The sequence below is a fragment of the Erpetoichthys calabaricus genome, chromosome 6 (genome assembly GCF_900747795.2).
Source record: "Erpetoichthys calabaricus chromosome 6, fErpCal1.3, whole genome shotgun sequence".
Classification (NCBI taxonomy): domain Eukaryota; kingdom Metazoa; phylum Chordata; class Cladistia; order Polypteriformes; family Polypteridae; genus Erpetoichthys; species Erpetoichthys calabaricus.
Genome location: NC_041399.2, coordinates 92,539,954 through 92,560,700, shown reverse-complemented (window position 1 = coordinate 92,560,700; position 20,747 = coordinate 92,539,954). Strand labels below are relative to the sequence as shown.

The 20,747-nt window shown below is 37.5% G+C and overlaps 1 protein-coding gene across 2 annotated transcripts in view; it reads left to right on the top strand.

Moving 5' to 3' along the window:
- The window catches only part of LOC114653469 (cadherin-12-like), a 348,240-nt gene that overhangs the window by 101,424 nt on the left and 226,069 nt on the right, over positions 1 to 20,747 (top strand). For both annotated transcript variants that reach the window (XM_051929400.1, XM_028803816.2), the window contains exon 2: positions 20,293 to 20,587. In XM_051929400.1, the coding sequence (XP_051785360.1) occupies positions 20,293 to 20,587 (295 nt within the window). The remainder of the gene's footprint in view (positions 1 to 20,292; positions 20,588 to 20,747) is intronic.

The following is a 20,747-nucleotide window of genomic DNA, read 5'->3' as shown; positions in this document are numbered from 1 at the left end:
TACAGTGCCAGGTAACCACCCATACAATCACATTGTGATTCAGACTAGGAATGCAGTGAATGTAATTACCCCGATCTACATACAAGGCGAAAGTCTTGCAACATTCAAAGATGATGGTTTGGGATAAGTACACCATACAACATAAAAGAGCTTATGAAGCCTTGAACCGAAAAAAGCAACATCTCAGAGATCGTAAAAAAAAAAATAGGAGCTAATGTCGTTTTACTCGCTGTAGATTTTACTCAAACATTACCAGTTATTTCACGAGGGAGACCAGCACATCAACTCAACGCGTGTTTAAAATCCATGCTTCTCCCACGCTCGGTTATATGTCGCGTGTTCTCGGGTAGGTGCACCAAAAAATGTATACATTTAAGCATGTAATGGGCAAACAAAAAATGAGGTATACCCGAAGGCACAGCAGTAGTACTTAATGTAACTTTACTTCTTAAATGTTAATGTTTTACTGTTTAATAATTTATACGCTTCTTATATGTTGTTCAAATTCTTTTATCAAAATACCACTGACAGCGCAATGCACGATAACATCGAGTGAATACACCATACGCATCCGCCCACGGCTGCCCTGCTGTGCGCAGATAGGACTTGATTGTACAATAAAATAAAATAAAGATAAAAAGACTAAAACAATCATCACCCATAAAGCGGATAGTAGACGTGACGTACTATATGTGTACCACATTTCAAGTGTATAGGTGCAACGGTTTGCGAGCTACAGGTCATTTAAAATCCTGGACAGACACACAAATTGCCACGGTAGCAAATTACAGAAGAAGATTTTACTGTTTAATAATTTATATTTATATGAAATGTGCTTCTTATATATTACTTCATATTCTCATATGATAATGATGTTAATGTTTATATTGATTTCTGTGTTATTAAAACTGCATGTATGTGTGTATATGTATATATATATATATATACGAGCTGTATATACCCGGCGTTGCCCGGGGCAGAAGTAACCTAATCGGTCAAACACTTACATATATACCAAAGTAAACCTAATCAGTTAAACAGCTTCATATATACAGAAGCGAACCTAATTGGTCAAACAGTTATGAATGTGCAGAATGATTTTAGTACTAGGGTGTTGTACCGTGTTAGCCATTATGAATGTAGAGAAAAGCCAAGCAAAATGACACCTTTTATTGGCTAACTAGAAAGATTACAATATGCAAGCTTTCGAGGCAACTCAGGCCCCTTCTTCAGGCAAGAAGAAGGGGCCTGAGTTGCCTCGAAAGCTTGCATATTGTAATCTTTCCAGTTAGCCAATAAAAGGTGTCATTTTGCTTGGCTTTTCTCTACAGAATGATTTTACAAACATTATGCGTGTTAACAATCATTAAAAACAAAAGATTGAGGAACTGTTCTTCTATATTTGATGAAGCCACTAATAAGACCCAGCTGTTTCATAACTAAACTACTGCCACCCCAAAGTAATGCCTAATAGTGTAACCACCCATACAATCACATTGTGAATCAGACTACGAATGCCGTGAATGTAATTACCCCGATCTACATTGTGTCAAATAAACGAACCACATGCCTTGGCGCAATTTTAGGGGCTTCACCTCTAGCGCTGACGTCCGAGGTTTGATTCCCGTAAGGGAGTGAAGTGAGTGGGTGGTTACCTACCAGGTAACGCTTATGGTTGGCCAGCAAGTCAGGTAACATCAGCCACGGTGCCTTCAGTTGTGAGAAGCAGATCATAGAATGGATGAAAATAGTTTACTGTCAAATAATGCAAAGAGTACGCAACACATCTTTCCCCCTTATTCTTGGATCATCAGGCGTACAGACTCACTGCACTCGCTTACGGTAATCGAACCTCGGATGTCAGCGCTAGAGGGGCTTCGCAGCGGTGAAGTATTGCTTTTAAATTTTAATTAAGAAGAAAAGAAAACCTTTTTAAATTAAGTCTTAAAAAGAGGTGTAAAGATATTGACAATAAGCTACGCAAACCCACCAAGACATGAAATCGTTTAAATCAAGGCACGAGTTGAAAAACACCATCCCATAATATTAGTTAACGATTAACACATTTCTATATGTATTGTAAGCATACAATATAACTGATAATATGTTGTGCTTATTTATCTGGTGTACTGACATTTTTGCGCGTTTAACGGCTGAAATCTAACGTGGTTTGTGCCCTTCAGAATGAAAAGAGTTTGCATTTACCTTTTTAATAAAAGGCAAGCTTTTAAGCCTGAGAAATCACCCCGTAAATGCACACGTTTAATTGCACATGTTAATATGTATGCTTACACAGTATTAAAAGACACTCAACAATTACACAGTATTAAAAGACAGTTAACAATTAACGTCATTTACCTTCATTCCCGCGTTTGACTTGTGCTGTAAATCTCTTCCTCATTTTCAGTTCACATGATTACGTAGGAGGCGTAATACGTGATGACGCAATATGTGACTCCGCCTCCTCCATTAGAGTATATGGACAAAAAACAGGTTCCAGTTATGACCATTACGCGTAGAATTTCAAAATGAAACCTGCCAACTTTTGTAAGTAAGCTGTAAGGAATGAGCCTGCCAAATTTCAGCCTTCTACCTACACGGGAAGTTGGAGAATTAGTGATGAGTGAGTCAGTCAAACAAGTTCCAGTTATGACCATTACGCGTAGAATTTCAAAATGAAACCTGCCTAACTTTTGTAAGTAAGCTGTAAGGAATGAGTCTGCCAAATTTCAGCCTTCTACCTACACGGGAAGTTGGAGAATTAGTGATGAGTGAGTCAGTCAAACAAGTTCCAGTTATGACCATTACGCTTAGAATTTCGAAATGAAACCTGCCTAACTTTTGTAAGTAAGCTGTAAGGAATGAGCCTGCCAAATTTCAGCCTTCTACCTACACGGGAAGTTGGAGAATTAGTGATGAGTCAGTCAGTCAGTCAGTCAGTCAGTCAGTCAGTGAGTCAGTGAGGGCTTTGCCTTTTATTAGTATAGATATAATTTTTGCTACAACTGCCAGTGTCGTGATTGCTTTCAGATATAGATCTCCAAAGTCTGTTAATATTCACCACCTTTTTAACTCACTATAATTAAATCCACTGGGAACTGTCCATAGCCAGTGTGGCCAGCAACAAGGAAGCAGGGAAAAATGGTGGGGTACCACCTTGGTAACCCCATTTAATTAAACAGAAAATAAAGTATAAAAAACTGGATGCTTAAACCCTCAACTAAATAGACACTGACTTAATTTCAGTATTGCAGGCTTTCTCATTCTCTGCTGTCGCTGTCTGGTATGTCTCTCTGACTCTTAGCAGACTCAGGTCTAGGTCTGCAAAAGATGATACATTTCCATGCTATCGCTATATATGGTGGTTTGGCCAAGGAGTCATGGTCATGTGGGAGTGACCTCATTGGGTGTGTTCTCTGGCCTGTAGAGAAAGGACAAGATACCGTTAGTAACAGCACCCCCTCTCATCCTGGAGTGCTTACTTCAATGAAACTTGTCTGGGGCCTAACCCCCCCCCCCCCCCCCCCCCACACACACACACACACGTGACACTAGATTTAATAAGACCTCTAGAAGGCTTCTTATTATATGACTCAAAGCAGAAATGATTAGATAAACGTTTGTGTGCATTTCTTTAGTATGTATAATGCATCCATAATGCAATACAAGTTAACAGAATGTAAGCAACAGATACTCCCATTTACTTTAGTGTGTATTTTGCCTCCTGTTAGATTTTTGTTAGTTTTTCTTTCCCTGTAAAATTACAGCATAACTGCTGTTAAATCTCAAGGCTTTTAATTTTCTTTTAGTTATCAGATTAAGCTCTTTAACCATGACAAGGGTATGTGTAACCCCTAGCAAGAGTAGATGAGAGAAACAGACACTTGCTAAACTTGAATAAAAGACCAAATGGGCTCAAAAAATATCTATGTGAAGATACACATTTTGGTGTTGGGGACGAATAAAGGAATGAGCAAAGTATGAAATGAACAGAAAGAAACAAGAACATTTTGTCACGCTAAGCTTGCCTATCATCTGTGCTGTACCAGCGATACATTCACCAGTCATTATGGCCTGTCAATTGCACTCAGTCAGAACTCCAGCTCTCTACCAGTAAAGTGGTAAAACCAAGAGGTACAATGGCCTGAAAATATAGTGTCCCCTATGCCCTGAAACAGGCAAACAATTTATTTTTCTTCTGATATGAAGCTACACATGGAATTGTAAATGCATGTTACATTGGAACTTTTGTGGAGGTGTGAAGTTAGTCTTTCTCTTTTCCTTACTTTCATGTTGCACTTCAAGTGAAGTGTTTAAAAAGATGAGTTCCAGATGTGCTGGAAATTTGTGGCATTATAGTTTAGTGAGTATTTGGTTTTGTTTGCTGTAAGTTTAGTTTAGTTTAGTTTATAAAGCATATTTAAAACAACCAACGTTTACCAAAGTCCTATCCATTAAAATAATTAAGGTACAAAGAACTACATATTAGACAGTAACTTAGCTAGATAGGTTTTCTCCTGTCATTGATAGCCCCACTCCTCACTATTTTGTATCTTGATATGCTAGTGACATCAGACCAGCCATGGTTACATATGTTTAATGTAATTTGTAGCCTGTAGATGTAAAATATCATTGATTTGTAGCGTGATGCCATCAAATTAGTTGGCATTGATCACCTTTTTCAAACTTGACTTAAATTCTAAAGCTAGCACTAATTAAAAATAAAAAAAAACTCCTTCTTAATGAAAGTTGAAAAACATGTTTAATGACAGTGGAGTTTTGTATGTGTGGTCAGTCGAGGGCGGCATATATGAGGTTTGTTAACATGACTGATTCATTTATGCAGATACATTTCAGAAAACAAACAACATACTGAAAACAAGTTGGTTGGTGTTCTGGCATTTTTTTTTGCAGAAACAGGTATAGAAAGCAAGAATGAGGAGACTGAAGAGGCAGTTGATGGAGCAGAGAAGGCTTTAGAAAACAATTTTACTAAATCTGATTGTTTCTGGTGGCTTATAAGGAACTTTTCCATGAGTTGTTTAAAGTTTAAAAGATTTCACTTGCTTTACCTGTTAGCACTGCAACTTGTGAGAGTAGTTTTTCAGTTCCAAAACTTATAAACAATTATGTTATGCAATGGGTAATTTGGGCATTTTAAGTATTGAGTCAACCATGGTAAACACAATTAATCTTGAGGATTTTGTAAACATATTACCAAAAAGCACAATAACAAGAGAATAAAGTTATATTAAACTGCAAACAAATTAGTTTATGATAAATACACCTAAAAACACAAGCAGGAAATGAGAAATAAACAAGTGGAATATTAGGCTAACGGGAAGGATGTACACTACATGTTCTTTGGTTTGATATAAACAAAGTATGAAACTAAATGTAGTTTCTTTTCTCATTATACTCTCCCTCTGAATATTTTTATTTAACATTCATAATTAAATTTACAGTGGAGTAAATTAAGTAAATCTGATGCTCATTGGAATTCTAGCTACAATGTCCATTAGTTTAGTAATGAAAATGATGCAGGATATCATTTCAACAATTCACTTAACTTCTTTAATTAAACTTGATAATCTATTTAAATTGACAATGAACAGATTAATTGATTGCAATTATTATTGCCTTCAACCATTGTACAATTACATAGTTGCATGCATTCAATTCAGCTATGATACTGATTTTGGTGTTTCCCCTCAAAAAGTTCTTGTCCCCCATCTGAACTGTTGAAAAATGTCTGGAGGCACCACTGCAACTAGGGGATCTTTATCCCAGTTTGCCTAGTAAATCTAGGTTCAGAGGTACTAAGCAGCAATATACTATATGCCCCATTCTGCATTTAAAATCCAAGGCCACTACTAAAACCTGGGGTCATGTCAGTCGAATACCAATCTGGTGGCCCCAGGCCACAATGCAACTCAGATCCTTACATTTTACCTCTGGCATGCCTGCCCTACAAAATAAACAGCAGAGGCACGGTGTTTACTATATTGGAACCCCTGTTAACATCTTAAGAGTATATGTCACCTTTTTCTTACTGTGGTATCACCAAAGAATATGCTTTTTGGGCCATTATACTGGCATCCCATCACCTTTACTGACTTACAGATGTGTCTTGTAGTCTCTGGTGTCAGCTCTTTTCTCATATGTCCACTTTTGGGTGTTTGTCCCTGTCTTCTACCATTGTGGATGTTTTTGAAGATCTCCAATCCACTGCAATATGTGTGTCTATATCCAATGCTTAGAAAAAATCATTTTGTTTTACATGATATCATCTGTTATTATATAAATTCTTTTCTTTAAGTCTAGAAACAGTCCATTTTAAATGCCTTGATTAGATTCTAATAAAAGAGGTATAAATTACATCTTATAAAATCTCCTTTCAGACATAATTGTCATGACATGTACATCTGGTGAATTGCAAAGGTCACAGAATATGTAGATCATCGAGTTTTATCTTTTCTACATCTTCTAAATGTCTTGTATCTGATGAATTACAATTATAATCAAGTCAGTTCAAGATGCATTCATGTTAAGACTTTTGACACAGGAGTTAATGGGCGGCAATCCTCTTGATTAAATACAAGGAGTCTGCTATTTCAAGAGCAGTTTTGCTGTAATGTCATAAGTTAGAGAAGAAAAATGAATAAAACTTTTTAGTTTTTTTATCACATTCTTAGTTTCATAAAAACAACTTGTTTGCAGTATCATATATATGTATGGTATATATGAAAATACATATTAGATATACTCACTGAATATACTGTGTAAGTATATATTATTATACTATATATATATATATATATATATATATGTGTGTGTGTGTGTGTTTGTATATATATATATATATATATATATATATATATATATATATATATATATATATATATTAGTATACAAATATATACATACACAGTATGTATAGTGATTATATCTAATATGTACATATGTAGGGGCGGCATGGTGGCGCTTCCCGGGTCCTCCCTACATGGAGTTTACATGTTCTCCCCGTGTTTGCGTGGGTTTCCTCTGTGTGCTCCAGTTTCCTCCCACAGTCCAAAGACATGCAGGTTAGGTGCATTGGTGATCGTAAATTGTCCCTAGCGTATGCTTGGTGTGTGTGTGTGTGTGCGCGTGTGTGTCTGTGTGTGTGTGCACTGCAGTGGGCTGGCACCCTGCCTGGGATTTGCTCCTGCTTTTTGCGCTGTGCTGGCTGGGATTGGCTCCAGCAGACTCTCGTGACCTTGTGCTAGGATATAGCGGGTTGGAAAATGAGTGACTGACTTACTGTATATATGTACTGTATATATGTATATTATAAAAGAAAATCTTGAGAAGAGACTATTGCCAAGAGATTTTTTCAAGTCCCGCCCTCCTCTCAACCATTTTCAACCAAGCCCACAGTCCTCTCACCTCTCATTTGTGTGAATGCTTTTGTCAGACACAGTTCCTGCACTCTCAGCTCTTATAAATATTTACGTTTTCCTCACTTTTAGTTCCCAATAAAAGAAGACTTATTATGTCCAAATCCTATTGAAGAATTTCATCCCGAAGGGTTATCAGCAGAAGAAATGAGTACACGGGCAATCCTAGCACCAAGAAATGATGAAGTCGAATGAATTAACACGAAAATTGTCGATCGGTTACATGGCAATGACATGTAAAATTTTAACAGGCGACAAGAAAGGTACTGTAGTATGTAGTATATCTTCTGCGGATAACACCAAAGAAGATCTTGATATGCCATTCATATTAAAATGTTTACAGTTTCCCATTACAATAGCTATTGCTATTACAATTAACAAATCACAGGGACAAACATTCAAAAAAGTCAGTCAGTTTATTTATTAGAGAGAAAGAAATGATATTCACTCACAGGCAGTTATACATTACATTGTCATGATGTAAGTCCACACACGGAATCAAAATTCAATGCAATATTGTCGAAAGGTTAATTAAAAAACTTGTTTTACTGAAGTTTTACAGTAAAAGTGTAAGTTTAAAAAGTATTTGCGTGTTAATCTCAAAGCCAAACAGAACGAAAATGTATAACGCAACGAATACCTCTAACGCAACATGAAACATAATTTTCTTTCAATTTATTACGTTTTACTATTTTTTACTAGGGTTAATTATTCACTGTAATGTAAAATAGTTAGTTCTATTATGCATATGTAATAATTACCATGAAAATAACAATCTGTTTAAATTGTGTGTATATATACTGTACATAAACATATTTACGTGAACATTCTTTTTAAAATGCAGAAATGTAATAAGTAGACAGTATTTCTGAATATTATTAATGTGATGCCAAACATCACATATCACTGTTGATCCTTTACGTACTATAATTCTGGATGGAAAAACCCAATTTTTATTATTTACATAAAGATTTTTTCATTAAAAATAGGTTGTAACACATTAAATATCCATATTCCTATCCTGGTTAATCCTGGTTAGCCACAGCATGAAGTTATGGGAACAAGTAGTGGAAGCTAGCTTAAGAAGTAAGGTGATGATTAGTGAGCAGCAGTATGGTTTTGTGCCAAGAAAGAGCACCACAGATGCGTTGTTTGCTCTGAGGATGTTGATGGAGAAGTATAGAGAAGGCCAAAAGGAGTTGCATTGTGTCTTTGTGGACCTGGAGAAAGCATATGACAGAGTGCCTCGAGAGGAGCTGTGGTATTCTATGAGGAAGTCGGGAGTGGCAGAGAAGTATGTAAGAGTTGTACAGGATATGTATGAGGGAAGTGTGACAGTGGTGAGGTCAGCGGTAGGAATGATGGATGCATTCAAGGTGGAGGTGGATTACATCAGGGATCAGTTCTGAGCCCTTTCTTATTTGCAATGGTGATGGGCAGGTTGACAGACAAGATTAGACAGGAGTCCCCCTTGGACTATGATGTTTGCTGATGACATTGTGATCTGTAGCGATAGTAGGGAGCAGGTTGAGGAGACCCTGGAGAGGTGGAGATATGCTCTGGAGAGGAGTGGAATGAAGGTCAGTAGGAACAAGACAAAATACATATGTGGGAATGAGAGGGAGGTCAGTGGAATGGTGAGGATGCAAGGATTAGAGTTGGTGAAGGTGGATGAGTTTAAATACTTGGGATCAACAGTACAGAGTAATGGGTATTGTGAAAGAGAGGTGAAAAAGAGAGTGCAGGCAGGATGGAATGGGTGGAGAAGAGTGACAAGAGTAATTTGTGACAGATGGGTATCAGCAAGAGTGAAAGGGAAGGTCTACAGGACAGTAGTGAGACCAGCTATGTTATATGGGCTGGAGAGGGTGGCATTGACCAGAAAGCAGGAGACAGAGCTGGAGGTAGCTGAGTTAAAGATGCTAAGATTTGCACTGGGTGTGACAAGTTTGGATAGGATTAGAAATGAGTACATTAGAGGGTCAGCTCAAGTTGGACAGTTGGGAGACAAAGTCAGAGAGGCAAGATTGCGTTGGTTTGGACATGTGCAGAGGAGAGATGCTGAGTATGTTGAGAGAAAGATATTAAGAATAGAGCTGCCAGGCAAGAGGAAAAGAGGAAGGCCTAAGATAAGGTTTATGGATGTGGTTAGAGAGGACATGCAGGTGACGGGTGTACAGAACAAGATGCAGAGGACAGAAAGATATGGAAGAAGATGATCCGCTGTGGCAACCCCTAACGGGGGCAGCCGGAAGAAGAAGAACTTTCCTATCCTGGTTAATAATACTGAAAGATTTTAATGTATTATTTCAATAGGGAAATTCTAACTAAAAACTTTCACAAATAAGCTACCTGATAGTCCTTCCTCATGAATTTAACAAATGCATTCAAGGTGTGATGATTTCATGTTTCTCTCAGAATCTACGCTAAAACTAAAGAAAATATCTCTTGCTTTCAATTATTACATTTTTTAAATACTTCTTTAACCTTTTTAAAATTTTAATGTCACTTTGCCTATTGCCTCATTAACACAATATTTTGTAGGATTCTCAACAGCAGAGGTAATATTTGTAATGTGCCATCTGTTGGAATGAAAAATGAATTAGATTTTATTACTACATGCATTACAAAATACATTCCAATTGCTGGCACTGAATACGCCCAAGAGAGGACACTGCTCTTTCATTGTTTCAGGTTGAGGCATTAAATACCTGCTCTCAAACCCATTTGAGTAGCAGAGTGTTAACAAGCATTTTGTTGAAAAAGAGGCATGTCTGTGTGCATGATTAATCATTAATAATTATTTAGGTACAAATATGTTTATTTCAGTGAAATATACACAAATACATCATGTTGTTATCTACAGAAAGTTTTACTTATTTTGTGATATTAATTGTTTGCCAACCTGCTGACTCCTGTTTAGGCACTTTCATAAACAAATTCATATCTAGTGTAGTTGTGTTTGACACAAATAAGACAAGTTGATTCCTACTACAACACGATCTGGCATTCTGACTGCATCTGAAAAATCTGAGAATAGATAATAAACAAAATAAGTAGTATCACAATTGCACAGCAACTTCTAAAAATATGTAAGTCATATAGAAGGAGAATCATCCCTAGAACTTCCACATACCTAAAGGCTAAGTCTTTCATATTAGTGTTTTTAATCTTGAACATTTTAGGATGACCATGTACCATGACTATTTTTTCTAACCGGCTTGGGGAAATCTTGTTACATGGTAACACTGATGTTTGATTAGAAATACAGGGGGTCCTCAGGTTACGACACAGTTCCGTTCCTACAACAGTGATGTAATCCGAATTTTGGTGTAAGTCAAAACACACCCTAGCCTAAGTCACTTACCTATCCTAACTCATTTGCAAAATCATAAACTAGAACATAAAAACACAACTAAGCCACAGAAAAAGGAAAAGGACATAAATATACTGTACCATACACTGTACTGTAGTAACAGAAAAAATGACAAAAAATGAGTGTAAAAAAATTCCTTACATTTATTCCTTCTGATCTCTTTACAATGTCTAATTTCACTTCCATCCTGATGGCTTTCCTCTTCTTCGAAGCACTACTATCTGAAGACTGTGACTTTCGTTTAGGAGCCACGATAAGGGCCAAAAAGTCATCAAACAAAGCAACACAAACGGAACACTTGTGCTGCGTGCAACCAAACTAGTTCGCCATTTGCCTCACTCAAATGCCGCGTACTTCCGCCACACGCAACCATGAATATGACGCTAACGGCATAAGCCAAAACACTCACATTTCAATTTTTTAAAGTTTTTATGGGAGTGAGCGTTGTAAATTCGAAATGTCGTATGTCGAGACATTGTAACCCAAGGACCCCCTGTATGTGCCAATCTTAAAATTGACACTGTAGTCTGTACACTTGCTGGAAATAATGAACACCAAACAAAACAAGAATCAAAAAGAGATGTTTAATCAGTTGAGTAGCCATAAATAAGACATGGAAATGAAGAAAGCAATCTCATAATCAGGAACCAGGAAAGAGTCAAGATACCATGAGAAGCACATCAAAACTGAATGTGTAGGTCCAATTTACAACACAAAAGTCAAAGTCAAGCAAAAACAAGAAAAATGTCTCTTTGCCACTAACTATGGCTGACTTTTCCTGAAAGTCTTTACTTTCTTTTTAGAATTTATCAAATGCTCGGATGACATACAAAGCATGTGGCCAGTTTAAGTAGAGTGATACAATGAGGTAAGGTAACACCGTATGATCATGTGACTAGCAATAATGTTGTTATAAACAATAGTGCTGCTACCTCACAAATGTGGTGAAATTGCAACCAACTTGGTGCTAAGATGACATAACCATCACAAAAATACAAGTCAAGTCAAGTTGGGGAGTATGCACTGGTAAAGTGTGTTGCCGCACCCACTACATGACGAAACAACTCGGGATCCTGGTTGGCAAGGCAGACACGCGGTCCAGTCCCACCCTCCAGAAATGACCCTCTATCTGCTGCAGCCAAGTGTTACATGGGCCTGGTCCAGCCACTCGGGTCCCCAACAATGAGGATCTTACGAGCTGAATCACCCTTGGGGAAATGCGCCACATGGCCGTAGTGCTGTAACTGATGCTCCCTCACAATGCAGGTAATGTGCCTTGTTTGGGACTCCATGAGCAACCGCTCATTCGACACAAAGTCAAATCAATGGTACCCAAAGATTTTCCAGAGAGACACAGTACCAAAAGGAGTCCAGTCTTCATCTCAGGTCACTGGATAGTGTCCATGTCAAGCAACCATATAGCAAGACAGGGAGCACCAGGACTCTAAAGACTTGGACCTTTGTCCTTTTGTATAGATATCAGGAGCACCACACACACCTTTCCAGCAACCTCATTACCCCCATGCTCTCCCAATCCGTCTACTGACTTCATAGGAAGAGTCACTAGAGACATGAATGTCACTGCCAAAGTAAGTAAACCTCTTGACAAGGTTGAAACTCTCTCCGCAAACAAACACACTGCTGATGGCTGTGCCCAAAAGGTCATTAAAGGCCTGGATCTTGGTTTTTATCCAGGACACTCGCAAGCCCAGACACTCAGACTCCTCGCTTAGTCTCTCGAGCACCCCAATCAGAGGCTCCATTTACTCTGCGAAGATCACAGCGTCATCTGCAAAGTCAAGATCCATGAATCTTTCTTCACCAACTGATGCCCCACAGACGCTGGACCCCACAACCTTGCCCAACACCCAGTCCATACAAGCATTAAACAGAGTAGGAGCAAGAACACACCCCTGACGAACCCCAGAATCAACTGGGAATAACACAGAGGTTCTGCCTTCACTCTGCACAGCACTCACAGTACCAGTGTACAAGCCAGCCATGATATCCAGCAACCTCAAGGGGATCCCGCAAACCCTCAGGATGTCCCACAGGGCAGCTCGATCAACTGAGTCGAACGCTTTACAAAAATTGACAAAGGCTGCAAAGAAACTCTGCCGATATTCACATTTGCGCTCCATGAGAACCTTCAGTGCCAGGATGCGGTCGATGGTAGACTACTTGGACGTAAAAAACCAGACTGTTCCGGTTGCTGGTAGGTGAGCAAGTGATCACGGATCCTGTTGAGGACGACCCTAGCAAGGACCTTACCCAGCACCGAGAGCAGTGTTATCCCCCTGTAGTTGCTGCAATCCAGGTGGTCACCCTTTCCTTTCCAGATTGGGATGACAAGTCCTGTTTTCCAGTCAGTTGAGATGATGCCAGTCTCCCAAATGGAAACAAAGATTGCTTGCAATGCTAGGAGGACAGCGTTACCACCAGCCTGGAGATGTTCACCCCGGATACCACAGATCCCTGCAGCCCTTCCCCCCCAGAAAAAAAAATTACAATGTCCCCTCGGGGGCTCCGTAAAACCCCAAAAAATGGTTCATTTATGAGAAAAATTTAAGATGCATGTGATCATGTTAGTGCAGAAAGGAAGGGCATCACAAGGGAGCAATACCTCATATTTAGTTAAAACGACTAACTTCTAATCTAATCTGATTTTATGTAAAGTAATGATGTTGCTACTAAGTTGTCATATGTGTCACAACATGTGCACATGTTAAGTATTTAAGGGGGTGGCACACTATTCTCTGTATCCATGGCTTTAGATGATTTAAAGAGAACCAGTATTTGTGTGCAGATATACAGTATTATTCCTGATTAGGAATTTTGTTTGGTTAGTTTTAGTATTCAACCCCTGCTTCTGCTTTTTGACTTGTGATATTTATCTTTCAATTTTGTTTAGGTGCTAGATAGTTTGCTTTCCCAATCATGAATTTTTGCCTGTCCATATGTTTCAATTCAACCTGCTCCTTTTTATATATTTTATCTCTCTCTGTTTTTTTCATTCACTTCCAAGAATAAATATTTTTTAGTTCAGCAACTTAAATCTTAAATAAACACCAATGTTGGATAAATAGGAAAATTTCAATCATAAATGAAATCTTATGTAATTGTTATTTTCCTAATGTGTTTTTCACTCAGGTTATCTATTTGCTTAAAAAGTTCTTTTTTTTCTACATAGATAAATTGAATCTGCTTAGCTGCCCAGTCGTTACATACTTATACAGTATCTATGGACCTTTTTTGTGTCTTAGACTCAAAAGACTAGCAGCATTTATCTGCAATCCCAATGCTTCTATATTAAATCAATTAAAGCAGAATCACTTAAGCCAACACCTGTATCATTGCTGTCACTGAGCACAACTGCCTAAGCAGACAGGAAGCACATAACCTACAACAGCAATTTCATGGTATGCATACTTCATTGCACTTTACATTGCAGTAACAATTCTAGGATAACTGTACAGCTCAAAGTATCCAAATGTGCTTATTAAATTCTCTTCTGTAACAAATCTAAACCTTTTTATACTACATTTATACACACACTTGCATTATCTCTATTTTCTTTCTCTTTATGCTCTTTACCCCTCCCATTGACAATGTGTATGCATGTAATGTTTAAAAGAGGATTAGCACCCAGATGGAGTGGTCTTACGTGTTTGAAATCTGACGTACTGAACAAGTGACAAACGAAGAAGAAACAAATCCAAAACTAGAACAAATCAAAAATGGGTTAGTCTAGAATGGAGATACATAAGAAAGATCAAAAGTTATACATTTTGCAATACAGGTGCTATAAAAAGTTACCTCTTTGATGTGAAATATCCATTCATCCATCCATTGTCAGTCCTGCTTATCCCGAGCAGGGTTGTAGGAAAGCTTAAGCCTATCCCAGCAAGCATCTTGCACATGGCTAGAACAACACTCAAACAAGGCACCAGTCCATTGTAGGCTGAACAAACACAAACAAAAACCCATATCAGATACTAATTTAGCAAGTCCAGTTCACCTAACCTGCATGTCTTTGGACTGCAGGAGGAAACCGGAACACCTGGAGCAAATCCATACAGACATGGGGAGGACATGCAAATTCCATGCATGAAGCATCCGGGAAGCCAACCTTAGTCTCCTTGTAACAAAGCAGTAGTGCTACCACTGCACCAGTAGCCAGGTCTGATGTAAAATACAGATAAGGAAAACCATTTGCTAGGAGCATCCTGATTATCAAGTAAATGACAGTATTACAATTTAACCGTTTGATGTAAGCAAACAATGATGTAAGTCTCCCTCACAACATCATGAGTATAACAGCAACATAATTCTAACTCATTAATGTACAAATGTAAATAACAAATGGTTTCTCTTTTCAAATTGTTTCTCTTTGTTATAAATGCCCTCTTTTGCCAAAGATTTTTTTGAGTCAGGAAGGACAATACTCTAGAGCAGGGGTTCTTAACCGGGAGTATCCATACCCCTTGGGGGTATGGGAACCAAATGCTCTGGGTACTGGTATTTATTTTATTTAATGTATTAACTTATACTTGGGTAGTACGTGAATGGAACGCGGTAGAATCTTCGAGAACATTCAACATTTCCTGCAAATTCTTTTATTTAATTTTACATGTGTGTTTTTACTACAACTTTAATTTTAAATTTAAATGTAATACGTTTTAATTTTAATATTTAAATTTAATAAATGAATATTTACTGAACAAGTGTGTATTTACTCGTTTATTTGCAATGTACGTATCTTGAAGACTCTAGAAGCACGTTTTGCATTGTATATAAAGGTGGTGACTGCGCGCCGCCATTCATTCTGGCAACTAATATAAGGAATGGTGATGATTATTTCGACAGTCAAGTAAAGGGGGTATGGTACCATATTGGACAATCCATTGGGGGTCTGGAGTCATCAAAAGGTTAAGAACCCCTGCTCTAGAGGGCACTGTCCTGCCACTTCCCAGAATTCTGATTAAAATGGAAACATGATCCAAGCAGGGCTGGCAATCTTTTTCTTTAATGAATCTGTAAGATCCCTAATTTACTGAGATTCTACAGTGGGGAGTGGACTGTATTTGGAATCCCAGGGCATGCATGTATATACTCAAACTCAGGAAGGTCTGGGAACAGGAAAGGTGCTGATTTCATTCGTAACTTTTTGGGAGATCATAGCAATTTGAGGCATTGTTCTTTTGGTAAATGGCATATGACAGGCCTACTATAAAATTATTCCACAATGGGTGACTGATGGATTACACCAGTCTAATTGATTTTAAATATAGTAAGCAAAAACGATAATGAACACAATAAATGAACCATCTTAGAATTATGGCTATTTTGGTGTATTTCAGCTAGGGGTTGCTGTTGCTGTTGACACAGGTTAAAAGCACGAAGAAGTATTTTTAATTCTTCTCTTCTCCAATAGTGCTCCCCAAACACCACAGCCACAGTAAACAGGCAAGTGAATAAATACAATTGTCAATAATAATAATAATAATTATTATTATAATTATCATAATATAATTATAATAATTCTCTCCTCCACACCTCCCAGCAAGCTCTGTCTTACACCTCCCGACTACACCTCGCTTGCTGGGTTCCCATCAGTCCTTTATATAGTCCTCGACATGGAAGTGCTTCTGTCCTTCCTCCCACGTGACTTGCTAGCACTTCCGGGTCAGATGGAGAACTGTTTTTTTCTTCAGGCCGGAAGTACTTCAGAGTTTCCATCCTTGTGACTTGTGAGTACTTCTGGGCTATGGATGAGGCATGGTTCCTCCGGTCCTCCTGGCGGCACCCACGGTAACCAAGTCCCTGGATGCCCTGCAGGAATCCGGGGCAGTGCTACACTCCTGGGGGGCTGCCATCTAGCATTTTGGGGGAGGCAATGTCCAAAAATATCTGCCTTCCCCCATTCTTCCCTCCTTTGGGTGTCCTGGCTGAGTTGAGCTGCCGGCCGTCCCTCACACTAGGTAAAGTACAGATGCCATCAGGATACCATTTATTTCCACTATATGATTATGCCACAAATTTCATAGAATACTCTTCTAATTTTATTGAATCAAGTAATTATAATTTGTTAATATTTTGGAGAGTAAAAAGTATAAAACCAATAGCTTTTTTATACAAAGTGTTGTTTTTGTAAAAGTTATAAAAGAGTACATGAAAAGGAAAAAACAAGCTTTATCATATTTAAGAGTTGGACATACTTTGCTATAAATTTCTATTAAATGTTACTTGATTTTATTAATCATACTTTGACCATGTGTGATATGCTTATGAACTGAAATTTACGGGTGTTCCTGTGAATTGACTCAAAAAAATTAAAATACTAAATTAGAAGAAAGAATGAATAATAAGGAGAATGACTTTGTCATCTCAGCCAGAGAACTAAGGAAATCTTTATCTGGAATTTTAAGCAGTGGTATGCTATATAGGAGAGCTGTACAGGAGAAAAAGTGAAGGTGAATCACATATTCCATGGTGCAAATTAAAAAAGAAACTTAAAAACACAATGTTTTGGCTATCAGGTCTTATCACTTTATTTTTTTTTATCTTGGCCATTGTACCGATGATGTCAAACAGTATTTAGTTAACATGTTGGTTGTCAGTGTTGCCAAATTTAGGTGTGCCAGTGCCCACGTGTGAAGTTAGTTCCTACACTTATTTAAGGATGGAAGCTGCTTTTGTTTCTCCTTTAAATAAGAAACTCTGCTTGCCCTCATTGTCTTTTCCTTCTATTTGAGACTGCCAATTGATAGTCTGTTAGGTTGCATGCCACCACCAGCTTACATTTTGCTTTCCCTTAACCATATGGAAAAATGTTCATCTATGTAAGGCAGTACTTTCTTTGTTCTGTTGGATAGATATATGAGATTCTTAGAGATCAGTCACACATTAAGGTTATTAAGGTTATAAACTACGTGCAATGTAGATTATGGTAGTTTTTTGACATTTATCTTTTTATTTTTGCTACTACATTCTTATATTTGATTCTTATATTTTTCTTCAAACCACTAAACCATGATTGTAGATACAAAGGTTGAAGAGACTATCATTAAAATATTAATGTAGTTAGAAAATATTTGGAATTAATAAAAATGCTGCATTAGTGGAAGGCAGCAAAGATCATTCAGTAGTTCAACTTAAATATGAAATGAGTGGAACCCAGCAGTATTAGTTTTATTCCAGACATTTTTCCTTGATGTATTAAAGCAGTCATTAAGGCCAAAGACAGGGTAATACATCAATCTTTTTTTGCAATAAGGACGGGCAATTTCATAACTACATGGGGTAGAAGGATGTACAGAGAAATTCCCTGAAAGAATTAAATTAAAAAAATATGTATCACTACATTTTAAATTAAAATATGAATTATACTAGTGCACTGTATTAATATTCAAAAGGTCTATATTTAACTCCTGCACAGGGCTTCATATCTTACTGTATTTGGAGTATTACAATTCAGACATCCCAAGATTCGATTTGAATCTCATTTTAACATTCACAGCTAAATTTGTACCATCGCTCAGAAAGAATGACAGTCCATAGTTGAATGGTTTATTGAGGTTAAAATCTCAAATATAATTACAGAATATAAAGAAGAAATGAAAAAAATACTTTGCTTGTACAACTTCCTTGGAAGAAATGAGGAAACTTTTTTTTTTCAAGCAGGCATTAAGTGTCATTTCTGATTATACAACACAGTAACGGCGAACTGCACGATAATGTGCAGTGAATACACTTGACTTGAGCATTTCTAGTTTTCATTCTGTTTCTCTGTATGTTTAGCATTCGTTTGCTCAGAGGTTGATGTGCTTACCGCTTCCTGAGAAGCTCTCCTTTTCTCTGCCCTAGTGGCCCATTTCTTCTCTTCTTTCGTCGGCATCTTTTCTCGTTAAAAATGATTAAGTCAGTATTTGTGTTGCAATTACTTAGTACGTTGTGTTTCATTTTTCACTTAAGCTGGCACTTAAGTTTTCAATCTGCCTTAAGATAAGAAGAGGTAGGGGACGTGACGGCGAAGGTGGTAGGGATGAGAACGGCGCCCGTACGCATGCGCCACACAGCTGCCCTGCTGGTCACTGCTGAGAGTTGATTCTATAATGAAATAAAATAAAAATAAAAAAAGAAATAACCTTGGAGGTCAATCATCACCTGGAAACTGGATGGCAGACGTGATGTAGTATATGTGTACAAAATTTCAGGTCAATAGGTAAAACGGTTTGCGAGCTACAGGTCATTTAAAATCCTGGATAGACTAACGAATAGCCACGGTTGCGTATTATATATAGATTGTTTTTGCGCTAAATATAATTCAAATGGAATGGTAATCTGAACACAGCAGTTACACAAAGTAAAAAATGAATTACTAATGACATTAATCTAAATGCAGTGGATATCAGAAGTCTACACATCACTATTAAAATTTCATTTTTTATTTGTATTAAGGCTGAAATCAAGACTGGAAAATATTATCAATGCACTGAAGTTATTTGTTAAAGGCTATAAAGTGATGTACTTTAAATGAAGCTATCCATCTATCCATTTTCCAACCCACTGAATCCGAACACAGGGTCATGGGGGTCTGCTGGAGCCAATCCCAGCCAACACAGGGCACAAGGCAGGAACCAATCCTGGGCAGGGTGCCAACCCACTGCAGTAAAAGAAGCTAATATATATTTAATATTTTCAAATTTTTAATTCTTTTCCAGGTGATGAAATTCATGTTTTTTTTATAACTTTTTACCACCACTCATATTGCTCACAAAGATGCCACACTTAACATAAAATACACTTTTAAACAGGAACATAGTTAATAATAGATTTCATTAAAATTCCACCAAACATTTTTTTTTTTTTACAGTCGGTGCTAAATATTTTACAATTTAACCAGCAATATTCTGCATTTGTTATTACATTCCTGAAGAACTGACATGCAATACTGGGCTGAATGATCCATTCTACTAAATGATGTGTTTTTGTTCTATTCTATAGTGATCTGCTTTTTAGATTTAGGACTTCAGTTTTACATATTTACTGCTGCAGCTCAGACCAGGATAGAGGCCTTTGTTTTAGAGGATGTAAAGATTATTATTATTATTATTATTATCAAAAACCAAAATTGTTATGCTAATGATTAGGTAGTCCATACTGTTTTGTGACCCTCTAATAGATAACTGGGTTAATGGATAATTTCAAGACATTTTCATAATAATGATGTGATGTGTTACAATTACACATAAAATGAAGAAAGATCTTGCAGTATTAGAAACAATTCAACAAGGACAAATGACTTCTAATCTAAGTTATTAAACTGTAACAGTAACTATTTGTTTATAAAGTTATCACAGATGTCATTAGCATTGATCATGCTGTTTAATAATGTAAAGGTCCAAATGACCTGAAAGCTTTGTTAATAAACCCATTTCTGTGCACCCACCCCCCCAATCCCACTTTATTTTTTAGTTGCACTCTGACCTGGACAAAGGTGAAAGCGTAGTGAAGTACACTCTCTCAGGAGATGGGGCTGGCTCTATTTTTACAATCGACCAGACAACTGGGGACATTCATGCCTTACGGAGCCTTGACAGAGAGGAAAAGCCTTACTACACGTTACGTGCTCAGGCTGTAGATGTAGAGACTGGCAGAGCTTTGGAGCCCGAATCTGAGTTTGTCATTAAGGTTCAGGATATAAATGACAATGAACCAAAGTTTTTGGAAGGTCCCTATACTGCAAGTGTACCGGAAATGTCTCCAGTAGGTAAGTGGTTTTTTTTTTTTATTTCTTCCATATTTTATATAAATAAACTGTAATATATTTGCAATTCTTGCAGACTAGTATACTTTGTTTATTTATTTCTGTCAGACATCTGTATAGCAGTGCCATTTATAAACTGCTACCTCCTAAACTGGACGGAGGT